Source organism: Lepidochelys olivacea, assembly GCF_965140295.1.
Source record: "Lepidochelys olivacea isolate rLepOli2 genome assembly, chromosome: 3".
In the NCBI taxonomy this organism is placed as follows: domain Eukaryota; kingdom Metazoa; phylum Chordata; order Testudines; family Cheloniidae; genus Lepidochelys; species Lepidochelys olivacea.
In genome coordinates, this window is record NC_140413.1 from 112570892 (window position 1) to 112586312 (window position 15421).

At 37.0% G+C, this 15421-nt stretch overlaps 1 protein-coding gene across 4 annotated transcripts in view; it reads left to right on the forward strand.

Annotated features, from left to right (window-relative positions):
* Window positions 1–15421, forward strand: part of STXBP5 (syntaxin binding protein 5) — a 182260-nt gene that overhangs the window by 150151 nt on the left and 16688 nt on the right. For all 4 annotated transcript variants that reach the window (XM_084625143.1, XM_084625144.1, XM_084625145.1 and 1 more), the window contains 3 exons: window positions 7828–7878; window positions 10253–10492; window positions 11985–12357. In XM_084625143.1, the coding sequence (XP_084481269.1) occupies window positions 7828–7878; window positions 10253–10492; window positions 11985–12357 (664 nt within the window). The remainder of the gene's footprint in view (window positions 1–7827; window positions 7879–10252; window positions 10493–11984; window positions 12358–15421) is intronic.

Consider the following 15421-nt stretch of genomic DNA (forward strand, 5'->3'; position numbering starts at 1 on the left):
ATTTGCAGGAGATAATGTTGCCTGCTTCTTGTTTACCTGAAAGTGAGAACAGGTGTTCACTGTTGTAGCTGGCACTGTTGTAGCTGGCGTTGCAAGATATTTACATGACAGATGCGCTAAAGATTCACGCTTCAGCCACCATTCCAGAGGACATTGATCCATGCTGATGACAGGTTCTGCTCAATAACCATCCAAAGCAGAGCGGACCTACGCATGTTCATTTTCATCATCTGAGTCAGATGCCACCAGCAGAAGACTGATTTTCTTTTTTGGTGGTTTGGGTTTGGTATTTTCCACGTCGGAGTGTTGCTCTTTCAAGTTTTCTGAAAGCATACTCCACACCTCGTCCTTCTCAGATTTTGGATGGCACTTTGGTTTCTTAAATCTTGGGTCGAGTCCTGTAGCTATTTATAGACATCTCACATTGGTACCTTCTTCGTGTGTTGTCAAATCTGCTGTGAAAGTGTTCGGAAAATGAACATTTGCTGGGTCATCAGCTGAGACTGCTAGAACATGAAATATATGGCAGAATGCAGGTAAAACAGAACTGGAGACATACTATTCTCCCCTTAGGAGTTCAGTCACAAATTTAATTAACATATTATGTTTTTAACAAGCATCATCAGCATGGAAGCATGTCCTTTGGATGGTGGCCAAAGCATGAAGGAGCATACAAAGGTTTAGCATATCTTGCACGTAAATACCTTGCAATGCCGGCTACAAAAGTGCCATGTGAATGCCTGTTCTGACTTTCAGCTGATGTAAATAAGAAGCAGGCAGCAGTATCTCCAGTAAATATAAACAAACTTGTTTGTCTTAGTGATTGGCTGAACAAGAAGTAGGACTGAGTGGACTTGTAGGCTCGATAAAGCTTTACATTGTTTTATTTTATTTTTTAGTGCAGCTATGTAACACAAAAAAAATCTACATTTGTAAGTTACACTTTCACAATAAAGAGATTGCACTTCAGTACTTGTATGAGGTGAACTGAAAAATACTATTTCTTTTGTTTATCATTTTTACAGTGCAAATATTTGTAATAAATAATATAAAGTGAGCACTATAACTTTGTATTCTGTGTTGTAATGAAATCAATTTGAAAATGTAGAAAAACATCCAAAATATTTAAGAAATTTCTATTGGTATTCTATTTAACAGTGCAATTAATCACGATTAATTTTTTTGAGTGAATCGAATGAGTTAACTGCGATTAATCGACAGCCCTACTTAAAACAAACCTTTCTCCTTTTAATCATTTTATTGAAGATATGTGCTTATCTAAAGCTTCTTTATTCCTACAGGTTCATATCTATAGCAACAAATTGATGTCCGAGTTAGAATTATTGGTTTGTTACAAGATGAAGAAAAACTTGCCTAAACACACAAACCTGCAGTGTTAGCACAAAGAATATAAAATAAACTGGAGTCACAAAGTCACCATTCCAAATTTACCAGATGTATTCTAGTTATCTAGTCTTTTGATTATTTTAGTAACACTCCTAGGACTATTCAGGAATGAACATGACTCAGACACCAAAGCACAGACAATGTCTCTTTCTGTAGGCTCATTATTATAGCCAAACTTTCATTTGAATTGTATGAAAAGCTAACTATGGAGCAGTGGTCTCAATTTGCAGTGGGGCGCGGTCTAGGTTGGATATTAGGAAACACTATTTCACTAGGAGGGTGGTGAAGCACTGGAATGGGTTACCAAGGGAGGTGGTGGAGCTTCCATCCTTAGAGGTTTTTAAGGCCCGGCTTGACAAAGCCCTGTCTGGAATGATTCAGTTGGGGATGGTCCTGCTTTGAGCAGGGGGTTGGACTAAACGTCCTGAGGTCTCTTCCAAACCTAATCTTCTACGGAATAATTATAATGCTCTTATATTTATATAGCTCTGTTTATCCAGATGGAGCCCAAATACTTAACATGGTTTAATAGCTACTTCTACAAACTATACTACAGGAAATACTTTGACCACTGCTCAAAACAACCACATGTGCAGTGAGGCATGGTAAATATTTTGCTACTACACAACAGTGCACATACATCTCATGTGGCCTTTAGAGCTTTTACTGCTGAATTAGTTAAATCTGCTATTCCTCATTTTTAAATAATGATCAAAATTTACCCAGCCACAGAAGGTTTTCTTAAGGTTGACCCGTGTTACAACCAGTAGAGCATTTTTTATAAAATTCTCTAATAGAGACAGTCTTAGAGGGAGCTCCTCTGCACAACAAATCTCATACTATGCATACAATATAATATGTACAAAAAGGAGATAAGATACATAGACCAAATGTTTTCTGTTTAGCTGAGTGAGAAATAAAAGCAAATGATCAGTAGTCTAGTGAGTGATTCAGGTTAAAAGCTTAACAACCAATGAAAAATAAGATGGTTTTCCCATTTTTCTCATTAATTAAAACTGTGAAGTATTTTCTGTTTATACACAAGGTGACACTATTTTTATTTAACCTTTAATAATTATTCACATTTCTTACTTTGTGCTTTCCTGACTTGTTCAACATACTGTCCACACTATTAGATATTTTGAAATGTTATGCTGTGAACAGACTATATATTTTAAGCACCTTGTGATCTCTCCCTCAGCAATCATCTCTGCAATAATTATCTTCCCTTTAAATATGTTTTATCTACTTGTAGTATTAATAAAACAAATACATTTTCATTTTGTAGAGTAGATATTTCTTTTCCTTAATAAACTAATGTGCAGCAGAATCATCTTGAAACTTATTTTTATCAACCATGATACGGAATTCTAGATTTTTATTGCCTTGATGTTTTTTAAAAAGGAGGGATGTGGATCTTAGAATCTAAGACCCATCAAATTTTCATGTACTCCAGATCACCAGTGAATTGGATTTTATCTCTTGTGCCAATTTCAGCCTTTATTTTTAAACTCCTTGGAATATTGCCATGAATTGTTTAGTGTTTCAGAATTTGTATGTCTAGAGTGACATTTCTTTTAGATTGGCAGGAGTTGTGGACCAAGCTGGATGAGCAAGCATCTCAGAGATGTGATTAAGAAAAAGCAGAAAGCATACAGGGAATGGAAGATGGGAGGGATCAGCAAGGAAAGCTACCTTATTGAGGTCAGAACATGTAGGGATAAAGTGAGACAGGCTAAAAGTCAAGTAGAGTTGGACCTTGCAAAGGAAATTAAAACCAATAGTAAAAGGTTCTATAGCCATATAAATAAGAAGAAAACAAAGAAAGAAGTGGGACCGCTAAATACTGAGGATGGAGTGGAGGTCAAAGATAATCTAGGCGTGGCCCAATATCTAAACAAATACTTTGCCTCAGCCTTTAATAAGGCTAAAGAGGATCTTAGGGATAATGGTAGCATGACAAATGGGAATGAGGATATGGAGGTAGATATTACCATATCTGAGGTAGAAGCGAAACTCAAACAGCTTAATGGGACTAAATCGGGGGGGCCCAGATAATCTTCATCCAAGAATATTAGAGGAATTGGCACATGAAATTGCAAGCCCATTAGCAAGAATTTTTAATGAATCTCTCAACTCAGGGGTTGTACTGTATGATTGGAGAATTACTAACATAGTTCCTATTTTTAAGAAAGGAAAAAAAAGTGATCTGGGTAACTACAGGCCTGTTAGTTTGACATCTGTAGTATGCAAGGTCTTGGAAAAAATTTTGAAGGAGAAAGTAGTTAAGGACATTGAGGTCAATGGTAATTGGGACAAAATACAACATGGCTTTACAAAAGGTAGATCGTGCCAAACCAATCTGATCTCCTTCTTTGAGAAAGTAACAGATTTTTTAGACAAAGGAAACGCAGTGGATCTAATTTACCTAGATTTCAGTAAGACGTTTGATACCATGCCACACAGGGAATTATTAGTTAAATTGGAAAAGATGGGGATCAATATGAAAATTGAAAGGTGGATAAGGAACTGGTTAACAGGGAGACTACAGTGGGTCCTGCTGAAAGGTGAACTGTCAGGCTGGAGGGAGGTTATCAGTGGAGTTCCTCAGGGATCAGTTTTGGGACCAATCTTATTTAATCTTTTTATTACTGACCTCGGCACAAAAAGTGGGTGTGTGCTAATAAAGTCTGTGGATGATACAAAGCTGGGAGGTATTGCCAATTTAGAGAAGGACTGGGAAATCATAGAGGAAGATTTGGATGACTTTGTAAACTGGAGTAATAGTAATAGGATGAAATTTAATAGTGAGAAGTGTAAGGTCATGCATTTAGGGATTAATAACAAGAATTTTAGTTATAAGCTGGGGACGCATCAATTAGAAGTAATGGAGGAGGAGAAGGACCTTGGAGTATTGGTTGATTATAGGAGGACTATGAGCTGCCAATGTGATATGGCTGGGAAAAAAGCTAATGCGGTCTTGAGATGTATCAGGTGAGGTATTTCCAGTAGAGATAGGGAGGTTTTAGTACCGTTATACAAGGCACTGATGAGACCTCACCTGGAATACTGTGTGCAGTTCTGGTCTCCCATGTTTAAGAAGGATGAATTCAAACTGGAACAGGTACAGAGAGAGGCTACTGGGATGATCTGAGGAATGGAAAATTTGTCTTCTGAAAGGAGACTCAAGGAGCTTGGCTTGTTTAGCCTAACCAAAAGAAGGTTGAGGGGAGATATGATTGCTCTCTATAAATATATCAGAGGGATAAATACTGGAGAGGGAGAGGAATTATTTAAGCTCAGTACCAATGTGGACACAAGAACAAATGGATATAAACTGGTCATTGGGAAGTTTAGACTTGAAATTAGACAAAGGTTTCTAACCATCAGAGGAGTGAAGTTTTGGAATAGCCTTCCAAGGGAAGCAGTGGGGGCAAAAGATCTATCTGGCTTCAAGATTAAACTCGATAAGTTTATGGAGGAGATGGTATGATGGGATAACATGATTTTGGCAATTAATTGATCTTTAACTATTCATGGTAAATAGACCCAATGGCCTGTGATGGGATGTTAGATGGGGTGGGATCTGAGTTACTACAGATAATTCTTTCCTGGGTATCTGGCTGGTGAGTCTTGCCCATATGCTTAGGGTTCAGCTGATGATAATTGGGACTTCTACTAGAATATACTAAATTTTTAAATCTGACACTTTCATTTTCAAAGAAAATTCAGAAGAATAAGCCTGAGTGGTATTGTACCCTGCAAGAGTAGGGAGCTCACACATGCGTCATCAGTGTGGGTGCAAAAAATGAACACTTATTTAATTTCAACAAAGATGACAAGTGACAATTAGCTGTTTTTCAGCAAAGATGACAAGTGAGAATTAGCTGTTTTTCAGCAAAGGGAAGTCGGGGACTTGTGGGGGAAGAGTCTGTCTATCTGAGTATTCTATCATAGTAGTATCTGGGTATTCTAAACATTTCTTTTAGGTAGGGAAGTATTATCCCTATTGAGGGTTTGTCTACACGGTGCATTAGTCTGCAGTAACTGGAATATAAATTGTAATGTGCAATAGCATGATGTGCACTAACTGGTCCATGTGGACCCTACTGGCATGCACTAAAAGTTCCCCAGTGTACACATTAATGCACACTAGGGAACTTTTAGTGCCCACCAGCAGGGTACACACATGCCAGTTAGTGAATGACATGCTAGTGTGTGTTAGAATTTGCACATCAGCTAGTGCAGACAAGCCTTAAGTGATTTACCAAAGGTAACACATGAAGCTGGGAATTAAATCCAAATCTCCTGAGTCCCAGTCCTGTGCCTAAGACACAACACCTTTCTGATCACAAGACAGACAAAAGTGTGATAATTAATTGTTCAAGTAGCAGTTAGTTATAACTTGAGTATTTTAGTTGTGTACTTGCTTTATAAATGGACTGAATGTAATCACTGTTTTCTGTAAGTAAAATTTTACCATGTTAATTTAATTTTCACTTTATCATTACAAGGCTGATAGATAGTTCTGAACAATATTAGAACACTTATAATATAAAAATCAGGTTTTGTTATGTAACTCTATGAATCCCTAAATGAGTGGTTTTAAAAATCTATCAGTTGTATTGCTTGTGGTGATAAGAGAGAATTAATGGTTGTCTTATTTCTTTCGAAGAAACTTTTTGTGAAGAGAAATTTATTTACTGTGTATGGAACTGCAGGCTCTTTAGTTGCTCTGTGTTGTGTTTAAGGTTTTACAGTCTTTATAGTTGTAGGCTTTTAAATTATGTTACATATGAAGACAATATGTGTGAATGACTGTCAAAATTTGACACAAGTTGAGGAATTGGATAGTTCACCTGTCACACATGGCTTCACCTTTTTATTACTTTGTTTTACATTCCTGGTATCTTAATATTCCAATGTTTCAGTGTCCATAAAAAGAGCAATTTTCTGTCTACATGTTGGTAGTGCACCACTCACTGTGACACCTAGCAATATCACCCTAACTGTTCCAGAAATGGATTTTTAATGAGGCTTGCTTTTTTCATTAAAAAAAAATGCTACCTTGTCTTCTACAAGGTAACCCACTGTTGGATCCTAGCTATGCTTGAGTTAGAAAAACATCTTAACAACTGAAGTAATTTAAAGAACTCTCTAAAAGGCATTTCTTTAGAACTACTTTTAGGTTTTCCTTAAATTTAAAGTATTAAATCTGTATTTAATGTGACTGCATAATATTTTTCAAACCTGCGTTTTATGAGACTAACACGAAATATATCAAAATTTGAATGACTGACAGATTATCCAGCTATACCTGTCACTCTCACAGTAGAACCTTGCTAATAAACTGCTCTTATAATTCATTCCAATTTTTGCTCTTATGTGGGGGAAACACCATTTTAAATACAAGGTGCTGTAGTGAGATGTCCTTTTACTAGGGCTTAATTACTTTTTTTTTTTTACAAAATAGACTATAATGTGTGCGCTAGTGTAGCCCTGGTCACTTGGAATCCTCTTATCCTACAGGAAAGTGAGTGTCTCTTCACCCCAAAGAGCAGAAGAGGATTAAAGTAGCCAAGACTACCTATTATATAATTAAGATTAAAATAAATGACTGCAATAAATGAAGAAATTGCGTTGTACTGCATCGTGTTTTCCTTTTTAACATCCTAATTTGCAAAACTCAGTATTTCACAACGGTGCAATACCCTAATGGTCCAAACTATCAAGGTCCTACTATATTTTACCTAAGAAAACATTGTGCATATTGTATATAGACAATATATTGCTTGTTGTTTCTGTATTTCCATAACTTTGCCCTAAATTTCAGAATATTTAAGATGGCTTTAAAAAAACTGTACAAAATTGTAAAATCTTTTATCTTAATGTGGCATAATTATAAATTACATCTTCTGCCTTTTATATATGTCAAGATGATGATTACATTGAGAGAAAGAGGTGTACACTAAAGTTGTGTAAAATTCAGCTGTTTGCATGCACAGGGCTTTGTGTGAACTGTGTTCGTTGCCAGGGGTTTGTATAACCTGCCCCCACATCAGTTTTGTCTAAACTTGGGGTTTGAACAAAGCAAAAAATGTAAACAAAATCCATGAGTTTTGTCAAGTTTCAGGCAAGATCTTAAGGATGGCATAAGCTTAAAATTTTGAGTCTGAATTTCAGTTCTCTCCTCCCCAAAACTTAATGGGATTTTGGATGTAGGGATTTTGAGTCAGGCTCAACTCTAGTGGAAACACTGCTTAACACAAGGGTTTCAATCATACAGAATTTGGATTAATTGCTTAGTACTGAAATTGGATGTAATAAATTGCGATGTATTAAACATTTGGAAAATGGCAATCTGTTAATAAAAAGGCCAACATTATCATATTTCTTTTAAAGATATATTTTATTTTTCAGCAAAGATGTCCAGAAAGTTAAGTTTGCCAACTGAACTAAAGCCTGATTTAGGTAAGTTCAAAAATAAAGGTTGACCCATATTGCAACTGTGTTTTATAGGAAGAGTAAATTTCCATAAAGTAAGAATCCAAAATATGTGTTTAAATAGACATGTAAAATCTCAGTTGTTGTCATCCTAATTGTACGCACACAGATTTATGCGTAGTTGTTAAATTTTTATCTGAATTTTTTGAGGCTGCTGTAATTCTTATGTCAGTTACCTTGTGATGTCAGGAATGTTACCAGAGGAATATTACCAGAAAAATGTCATGTCTGTTTGGAACCACATAACAGGGAAAATGAAGTTTTACAGACCTCCCAGGAGATTTTAATTAAGGTCCTATTCTGCAAACAGTTACACTTGTAGTTGACTACAACCAGGCTACTAACATGTTTAAAGCTAACATGTGTAGAGCTAAGTTGATGTATAACTGTTATAAGAAAATGTTATTTTACGATTTTGTTGAGACATAGTACAGTAATTTCATAGTAAACATTCTAGTTGTACAGCTTGCATATTAAAGTTTAGAAACACAAATGATCATTCAGTTGCATAATTAAAGAGGCTTAAAATAAGCATATTTTTCAGCACATTGTTATCTTTCTTGAATATTAAATCCACAAATGTAGATATAGTTTTATATCTGTCACAACAATCCTATTTTGCTCAGAAAAAGAAACTGGAGAATTCTTATATAATGCACACAAGAAAGGTACATGCAAATCAAAAGTCAAAGGGACAGAATTCAAGAAGTCATTTGCAACCCCCAGTTTCAGTGAGTTACCAGAATTTTGGTTAGCTTCTCTTACGCTCGGTAATGGGTCAATTCAATTTTATCTTCAATATGCAGCTCAGTTGGAGACCGTATAATTAAGGCACTTCTATTAAAAAAAAAAAATTGACTGCTTTTAAACTGATTTTCCAAGATTCTTGTTAATGACAGGAAAATATAATCTGTAGCTAATCATATCTACAAATTACTAAATTTGGGTATTACCGATATTTAACTGGAAAAACCCTTGATTTATTTTCTTCCCCAGTAAATATTAAAATCTTAAGAAGAATCTTTTTGATGAGGGTGCTATAATCAGTAGCTGAAGTTAGCAGAACAAACGATTCATCATGTATTACACGTTATTTTCGCTGGATATATGACTCTGTACCATATTTTCTTACTATAATGCAGAAAGTAGTAACTTTTCAGATAAAGCACAGTTACTTAGGAGATTTTCTCTCAGTGGGGAAAACAATGTAGCCCATTAATGAAATGGCTCATTATGCTGTGCAGTAATGCTTTTATGAATAAATTACATAAGTAAATTCTGTTGATTAAACCTCAATCCTGCTAGTACACAGAATTTCCAACTGTATCTGTGTACCAGTGAGGGCTTAAAACTAGCATAATCCAGGCCTAAACAAAGCCATAGTGTAAACTACACCATATTTTCAGTGATAAATTTGATTTGCCTTTTAGTAAAAGCATTGGGAGATACTAACTGAAAGAGAATGATTTGTCAGGAATTTAAAAATCACACTCATGCTTGAGTACAAAAGAGAATCTCTAAAAATGTTGACCTCTCTGGTATTTACAATGTGTGCAGCTGGTAACACATGCTGATGCAGATGTTGGTAGCATTTCCATTATAATAGCCTATTTTTAAGGAGTTGCACAGTAACTTTGAATTAAATTAAAACAAAATTACTTTTGTGCTTATGATTTGAATACCCTTTCATGGAGCTACTTTGTGCTCAACCTTCTTTTAGTCCAGGGATGACTGCCGGAAAAGCTTATCAATGTCACTTCCTATAGCACTCCAGAAGAAAGTCTTCAATTACCCAATTTCTTTGTTTTTGAACATTACCACCAAAGAACTTTAGGTTTTTTAAGTGACCTATGCCAGAAGTTCAGGCTAATGTGAATAGCCAGTGAGTCCTCCTTCCATCAATCTCCTAAAGTCGGAGAACAGGACAAGCTATTTATCACCATGGTATGTGGGTCCCTTTACAAGCTTAAACTGAGATGTTTGTCTCTTACTAAGATAATAAAAGGCTTCTGCTGTTTGATAAATGACTGTCTTTTGTCCCATGCAAAAGATGAACACACACAATGACCATCTAGGACAATTATATAGTGGCGTACTCTGCAGTTGAAGAGATTGTTGCAATTAGAATACAGCATAGAAAATGGGGTCAGTGGGCAGGAGAGGAAATGTAATTAGGGAAATATTTAGCAAAAGGAAGTAATCTATGGAGTGAAAGTTACTACATGCTTGATTTTTAAAGAACTATCTTTATAAAATATGCTAAAAAATCCTAACTGTAGTTTATTTTGAAACTTTATGCTGTATTTTGCAGTGCTTTTTAATTAATGTAAACTTGTTTCAGATGTCAGAGACAACTCCTTCAGTCGATCCCGGAGTTCCAGTGTAACTAGCATCGATAAGGAATCCCGAGAAGCAATTTCTGCTCTTCATTTCTGTGAGACTTTCACACGGAAAGCAGATACATCACCTTCTCCATGTTTATGGGTTGGGACTACTCTGGGTACAGTGCTAGTCATTGTACTGAACCTACCCCCAGGAGGAGAACAAAGACTAAGTCAGCCAGTAATTGTTTCTCCCAGTGGTATGTACAAGACAGGAGATTTGCTGCATAACGTGGCTGGTATTCTGCATTATTATTCTTGAGGGGTTTTTAATGTTTTTTTCTCAATTATGTAATAATTCCATAAATAATTATACAGTGCTCCCTGTTTAAGTCAGGACAGCGTAGTGTTTTGGTATTCTAGAAAGTTGCTATGTCACTCGTGTGTTAGAGATAACTGATTTGGAAAATTGCTAATCAGGTTAAGTCTGAACTGCAAATTTACAATCTGGTATAGGAATATCTGGTCAATGGGGACTACTGTTTGTGTAGCAAGAATGACATTTGAGTAGCTCTACTGCAACACACACAGTGTTAACAGTATAACTAGAGGGAGACAGCAAGAGAAGAATATTGTTAGATGCCACAATCTTTTTATTCACCTTGGTCTCAATGAAGTTCATATTAGATTTTCCCACTACAAAAAAGAATAAAAGTTGTTTGACTATAATGATTGAACCAGCTGGTACTATGTCCTAAGGACAACATTCTTCTCTCAGACCCATATGGCAGATTTCAGCTTTCCCCCTATGCTATCTCTGCTTTTCCTCAATGCATAGAAACTATCATGACCTGCTCTTTCCTGGTCACACACCTTGTTCAACACCAGTGTCTTCGGGTCACTAGTTCAGCCCTTTTGCCTGTCTCAGCGTCCTTTCAGAACACTTGCCTGTGAATATCTGGCCTGGCTGCTTTTCTTTCCTCTATTTCAAGGGCCCTCTAGATCTCTTCAGAAAAATCCTGATTGATTATGTCTTCGATTTACAGGTTGGAAAAACCAAAACTTTTATTTAATCTGAGTAAATATAACATAACAATAGCTTTCAGTAACTATTATACTACTAGGAAGGAAGATGCAAGAGAGCCTGCTCGATTATACCTAAACATGTCTAATTCAAAGAAGAAAACACAGGTGGACACTTCTGACAGTTAATAGTATTCATCATAGATGGTATTAAACACAGTACAATTTATTGATGCTATGTTTTGGAAAGCATAAATGCCTATGAGGAAAAGTGAAAGCTGTATATTTTTAACATCTAAGTTTAAACCACATGGGTTCCAGCTTGGTCCGCCTTTAAAAGCCTCAGCTGTTTCTTTGCACTTTCTTGTCAGTCTCTCTGATTCAGGAAAACATCCCTGTTTAGGAAGGTCGATGTGCTTAATTTCAAGTATATGCTTAATTTCCATTGTAGTCAATGGGACATATACACACACTTAAACTTAAGTTCATGCTCAAATGCTTTCCTGAATAGGGATGGTCTTAAGCAAAAGTTTAAATTTTTTTTTAATTAGATTGGCCAAAATGTTAGTTAATTTGAGTTTTACTGCAGAAGAGACCAGGCAAATCTGAAAGTTCTGTTTGGAAGGATGCCTTTTATGTTTGCCAGTTTTTTTAAAGACTATTATTATGTAGTTTGGAAGACAAGTCAGGAAAATTATTTTAGATATCATGTCAAATTCTATATCCTAGGAACCATTTTGAGGCTAAAAGGGGCAATCCTGAGAATGGCTTTTCTGGACACTACGGGATCTTTAGTTCCACCAGCACGTGAGCCGTGGAGAGAACACAATGTTTCTGAAGACAAAGATGAAAAGGATAAATCGAAAAAACGGCGGCCTGTCTCAGTGTCCCCTTCCTCTTCTTCTCAGGAAATCAGTGAAAACCAATATGCAGTGATATGTTCTGAAAAGCAAGCAAAAGTTATCTCACTGCCATCACAGAACTGTATTCATAAACAAAACATAACAGAGACTTCTTTTGTTCTTCGTGGAGATATAGTGGCATTAAGTAATAGTAGCTGCCTTGCATGTTTCTGTGCCAATGGACATATTATGACTTTTAGGTAAGATCTATTTAATCATGATTTAAACATTAAAACGAGATAAATTATAGTTCCCTGCCACTTCCTATCCTGTCCCCCAATGCATCCTGTTTCCTCAATCCAGAGAAAAAACAAAAAATATATATTCAATGATGATGATAAACCTGTAGGAATAGTAACATCTTGGGGGTGGAGGAAATTTGGCGACTGGATAATATTGAACTTGAAATTTATTCCTATACGAATTAGGTTCAAGCTATAGTTTAGATGAATTTCTAACAAATAACATAGGCTAAACTCCTCTAAAGTATAATATAAAATTGTGGTGTTTAAGTTTTCACATATGAAATCCATAGTTTACTTTACTGATTTCATGATTTGTTACAAAACTTGTGTTACATATTGAAAGCCAAAACCTGCTCTTCCTTATCCCTATCCCTTGTTTTGGTTTATTTTACATTTCCTTTTTCCCCTCAGTTTGTTCACTTATGTATTGACTGATTTTTTTTTTTTTTTTTGCTTTAATATTCTCAGGAATTACTTTCTTCCCAACAGTGCTTGCAGAAACATGCACTATTTGTCTAAAATATTGCACAGAAAGAAAAAAAAAATGCCCAAAGAACATTATTAAGGTTGCAAAGTCAAGCACTCAAGTTAGGAAATGCCAGAATTAAGGCTGCTGTTGTTGCTTTAATTTAGTCCCTTGTGTATGTATGCATTATGATGCAGTCTTTAATCACATCTTTGATGACATTACTTATCTCAGCATGTTTGTGCACACGCGGCAAGTAACTCCCAATCCCTTCCTTTTTTTCCTCAAGGACTCCCAGTCCCAGTTCTCATACCCCAAGTCCAAGTCTTCTTGCCTAGACAGCCCGAGTGTCTTATGAGAATCCCAACTCCCAATCACATTTTCCTTACTCCCACTATCCTACAGTTCTACCCTTCCCCTCCCCTAGGCTCCTTGTCTCAATCTACTGACCACATTTACCCTCACCTGGATCTGGCCCTTGCCCTCCTCAGCATTGAAATCAAGGAACTTCATCCACCTGTCTGGGCCCCGCAGGAGGAGCATTGAGCGCACAAGAGAGACAGGCTCCTGCTTTCAATTCTGGTGCCCTGACCCAGGGTACCACCCAGCCACCAGCAGCTCAAGATACAGTCGTGGGGAAAGTCCTGCTCAGTGCAGATAAAATCTTCATAGATCTTAGTGCAAAGGTCTAGCAAGTATCTGCTAAGCATGTCACACAAATTTTTAAAGGCTTATAAATTGGCTGATTTGGGGTAGATTTTTAATAATTATTAATAATGTTTATTACAGGAATGCGTAAAGGCCAACGAAGAGTGGGGCCCATTGTTCTAGACTAATGCTAGGCACTAGAGTGTCTCAAAGCGTACATCTACAGTGTAATTTTGATCTCGGCTAAAAAGACCCATGCTAGCTCCAATTAAGCTAGCATACTCAACTGAACAGTGCCTGCCCAGGCAACAGAACGGGGTAGTTGTCCTGAGCCCAGTCCCATCCAAGACCATACATAGGGACAGACTTAAGGCAGCTAGCCCATCCTGCTGCCTGTGCAGCCATGGCTACGTTACTGTTGTTAGCGCTTGCGCCATCAGAACTTGCATGGGCCTGACTACCCAAGCTGGAAATTACACATCCTACTCCAGTATAGACATACTCAGAGAGATGGCTGCCAGAATATTATAACATGGGAAAAGAATGTTTTCCTTAGCCTCATTCTCAGAAACTGTTGAACCATTTTGGCTGAACTAATAAAAAACCAAAACCACACGGCCTGAGGCAGATACTTGGTATAGAAAGTGTCAGCTAAAATGGTTAAAATTTGGCAAAGATCTAAGTCAGTGGTTCTCAGCCAAGAGTATGTGTATCCCTGGGTGTAGGCAGTGGTCTTCCGGGAGTATTCAATTAATCTAGATCAGTGTTTCTCAACCTGCGGGTCACAGCACGGGTTCAGAGGGATCACAAGTGCAGGACCAGCCTTAGGGGGTGGCAAGTATGACAAGTGCCTGGGGCCCCACACCACAGAGGGCCTCGCAAAGTTAAGTTGCATGCTTCAGCCTCACCACCTGGCGCTCGGGCTTTAGACAAGGCTCACAAAAACCAGCTCAAGTATGGCATTGAAATGTAAGCACAATATTTATATTCCAATGAATTTATTTTAAAAAGTGCTGTGACACTTTTTTGTATTTTTATGTCTGATTTTGTAAGCAAGTAGTTTTTAAGTGAGGTGAAACTTGGGGTCTGCAAGACCAATCAGACTCCTGAAAGGGGTACAGTAGCCTGGAAAAGTTAAGAACCACTGATACATGCAACTGAAAATAGGGTCTTATAATGGGAAGCGTCAGGCAACCAGCCCTGCCTATAATTATAACATACAGCCAAACAGTTCTCATAAGTCATTCTAGGACTCTATAGTGTGAGGCAGATATTTCTTCAAGGCCTTGTTTAAAATAAGATTAAGGTAGATCTACTCTGTCAAAAATCCTTAACTCCTAGCCTACAGAACCATAAGAACAACTTATCACTAGTCCTACATGCTTTCAAAACATCACTCAAGAGTGCTGGTCATTTTGGAAGAAGAGAATCACTAAGGAGAAAGAACGAGGAGTACTTGTGGCACCTTAGAGACTAACAAATGTATCTGAGCATAAACTTTCATGGGCTAAAACCCACTTCATCAGATGCATGCAGCGGAAAATACAGTAGGAAGATATACACAAACACATACAGAGAACATGAAAAAATGGGTGTTGCCATATGCACCATAATGAGAGTGATCAATTAAGGTGAGCTATTATCAGCAGGAGAAAAAAAAACCTTTTGTAGTGATAATCAGGATGGCCCATTTCCAACAGTTGACAAGAAGGTGAGAGTAACAGTGGGGCGGGGGGAATAATCATGGGGAAATAATGTTACTGTGTGCAGTGACCCATCCACTCCAAGTCTTATTCAAGCCTAATTTAATGGTGTCCAGTTTGCAAATTAATTCCAATTTAGCAGTCTCTCATTGGGAGTCTGTTTTTGAAGTTTTTTTTGTTGTAATATTGCGACTTTTAGGTC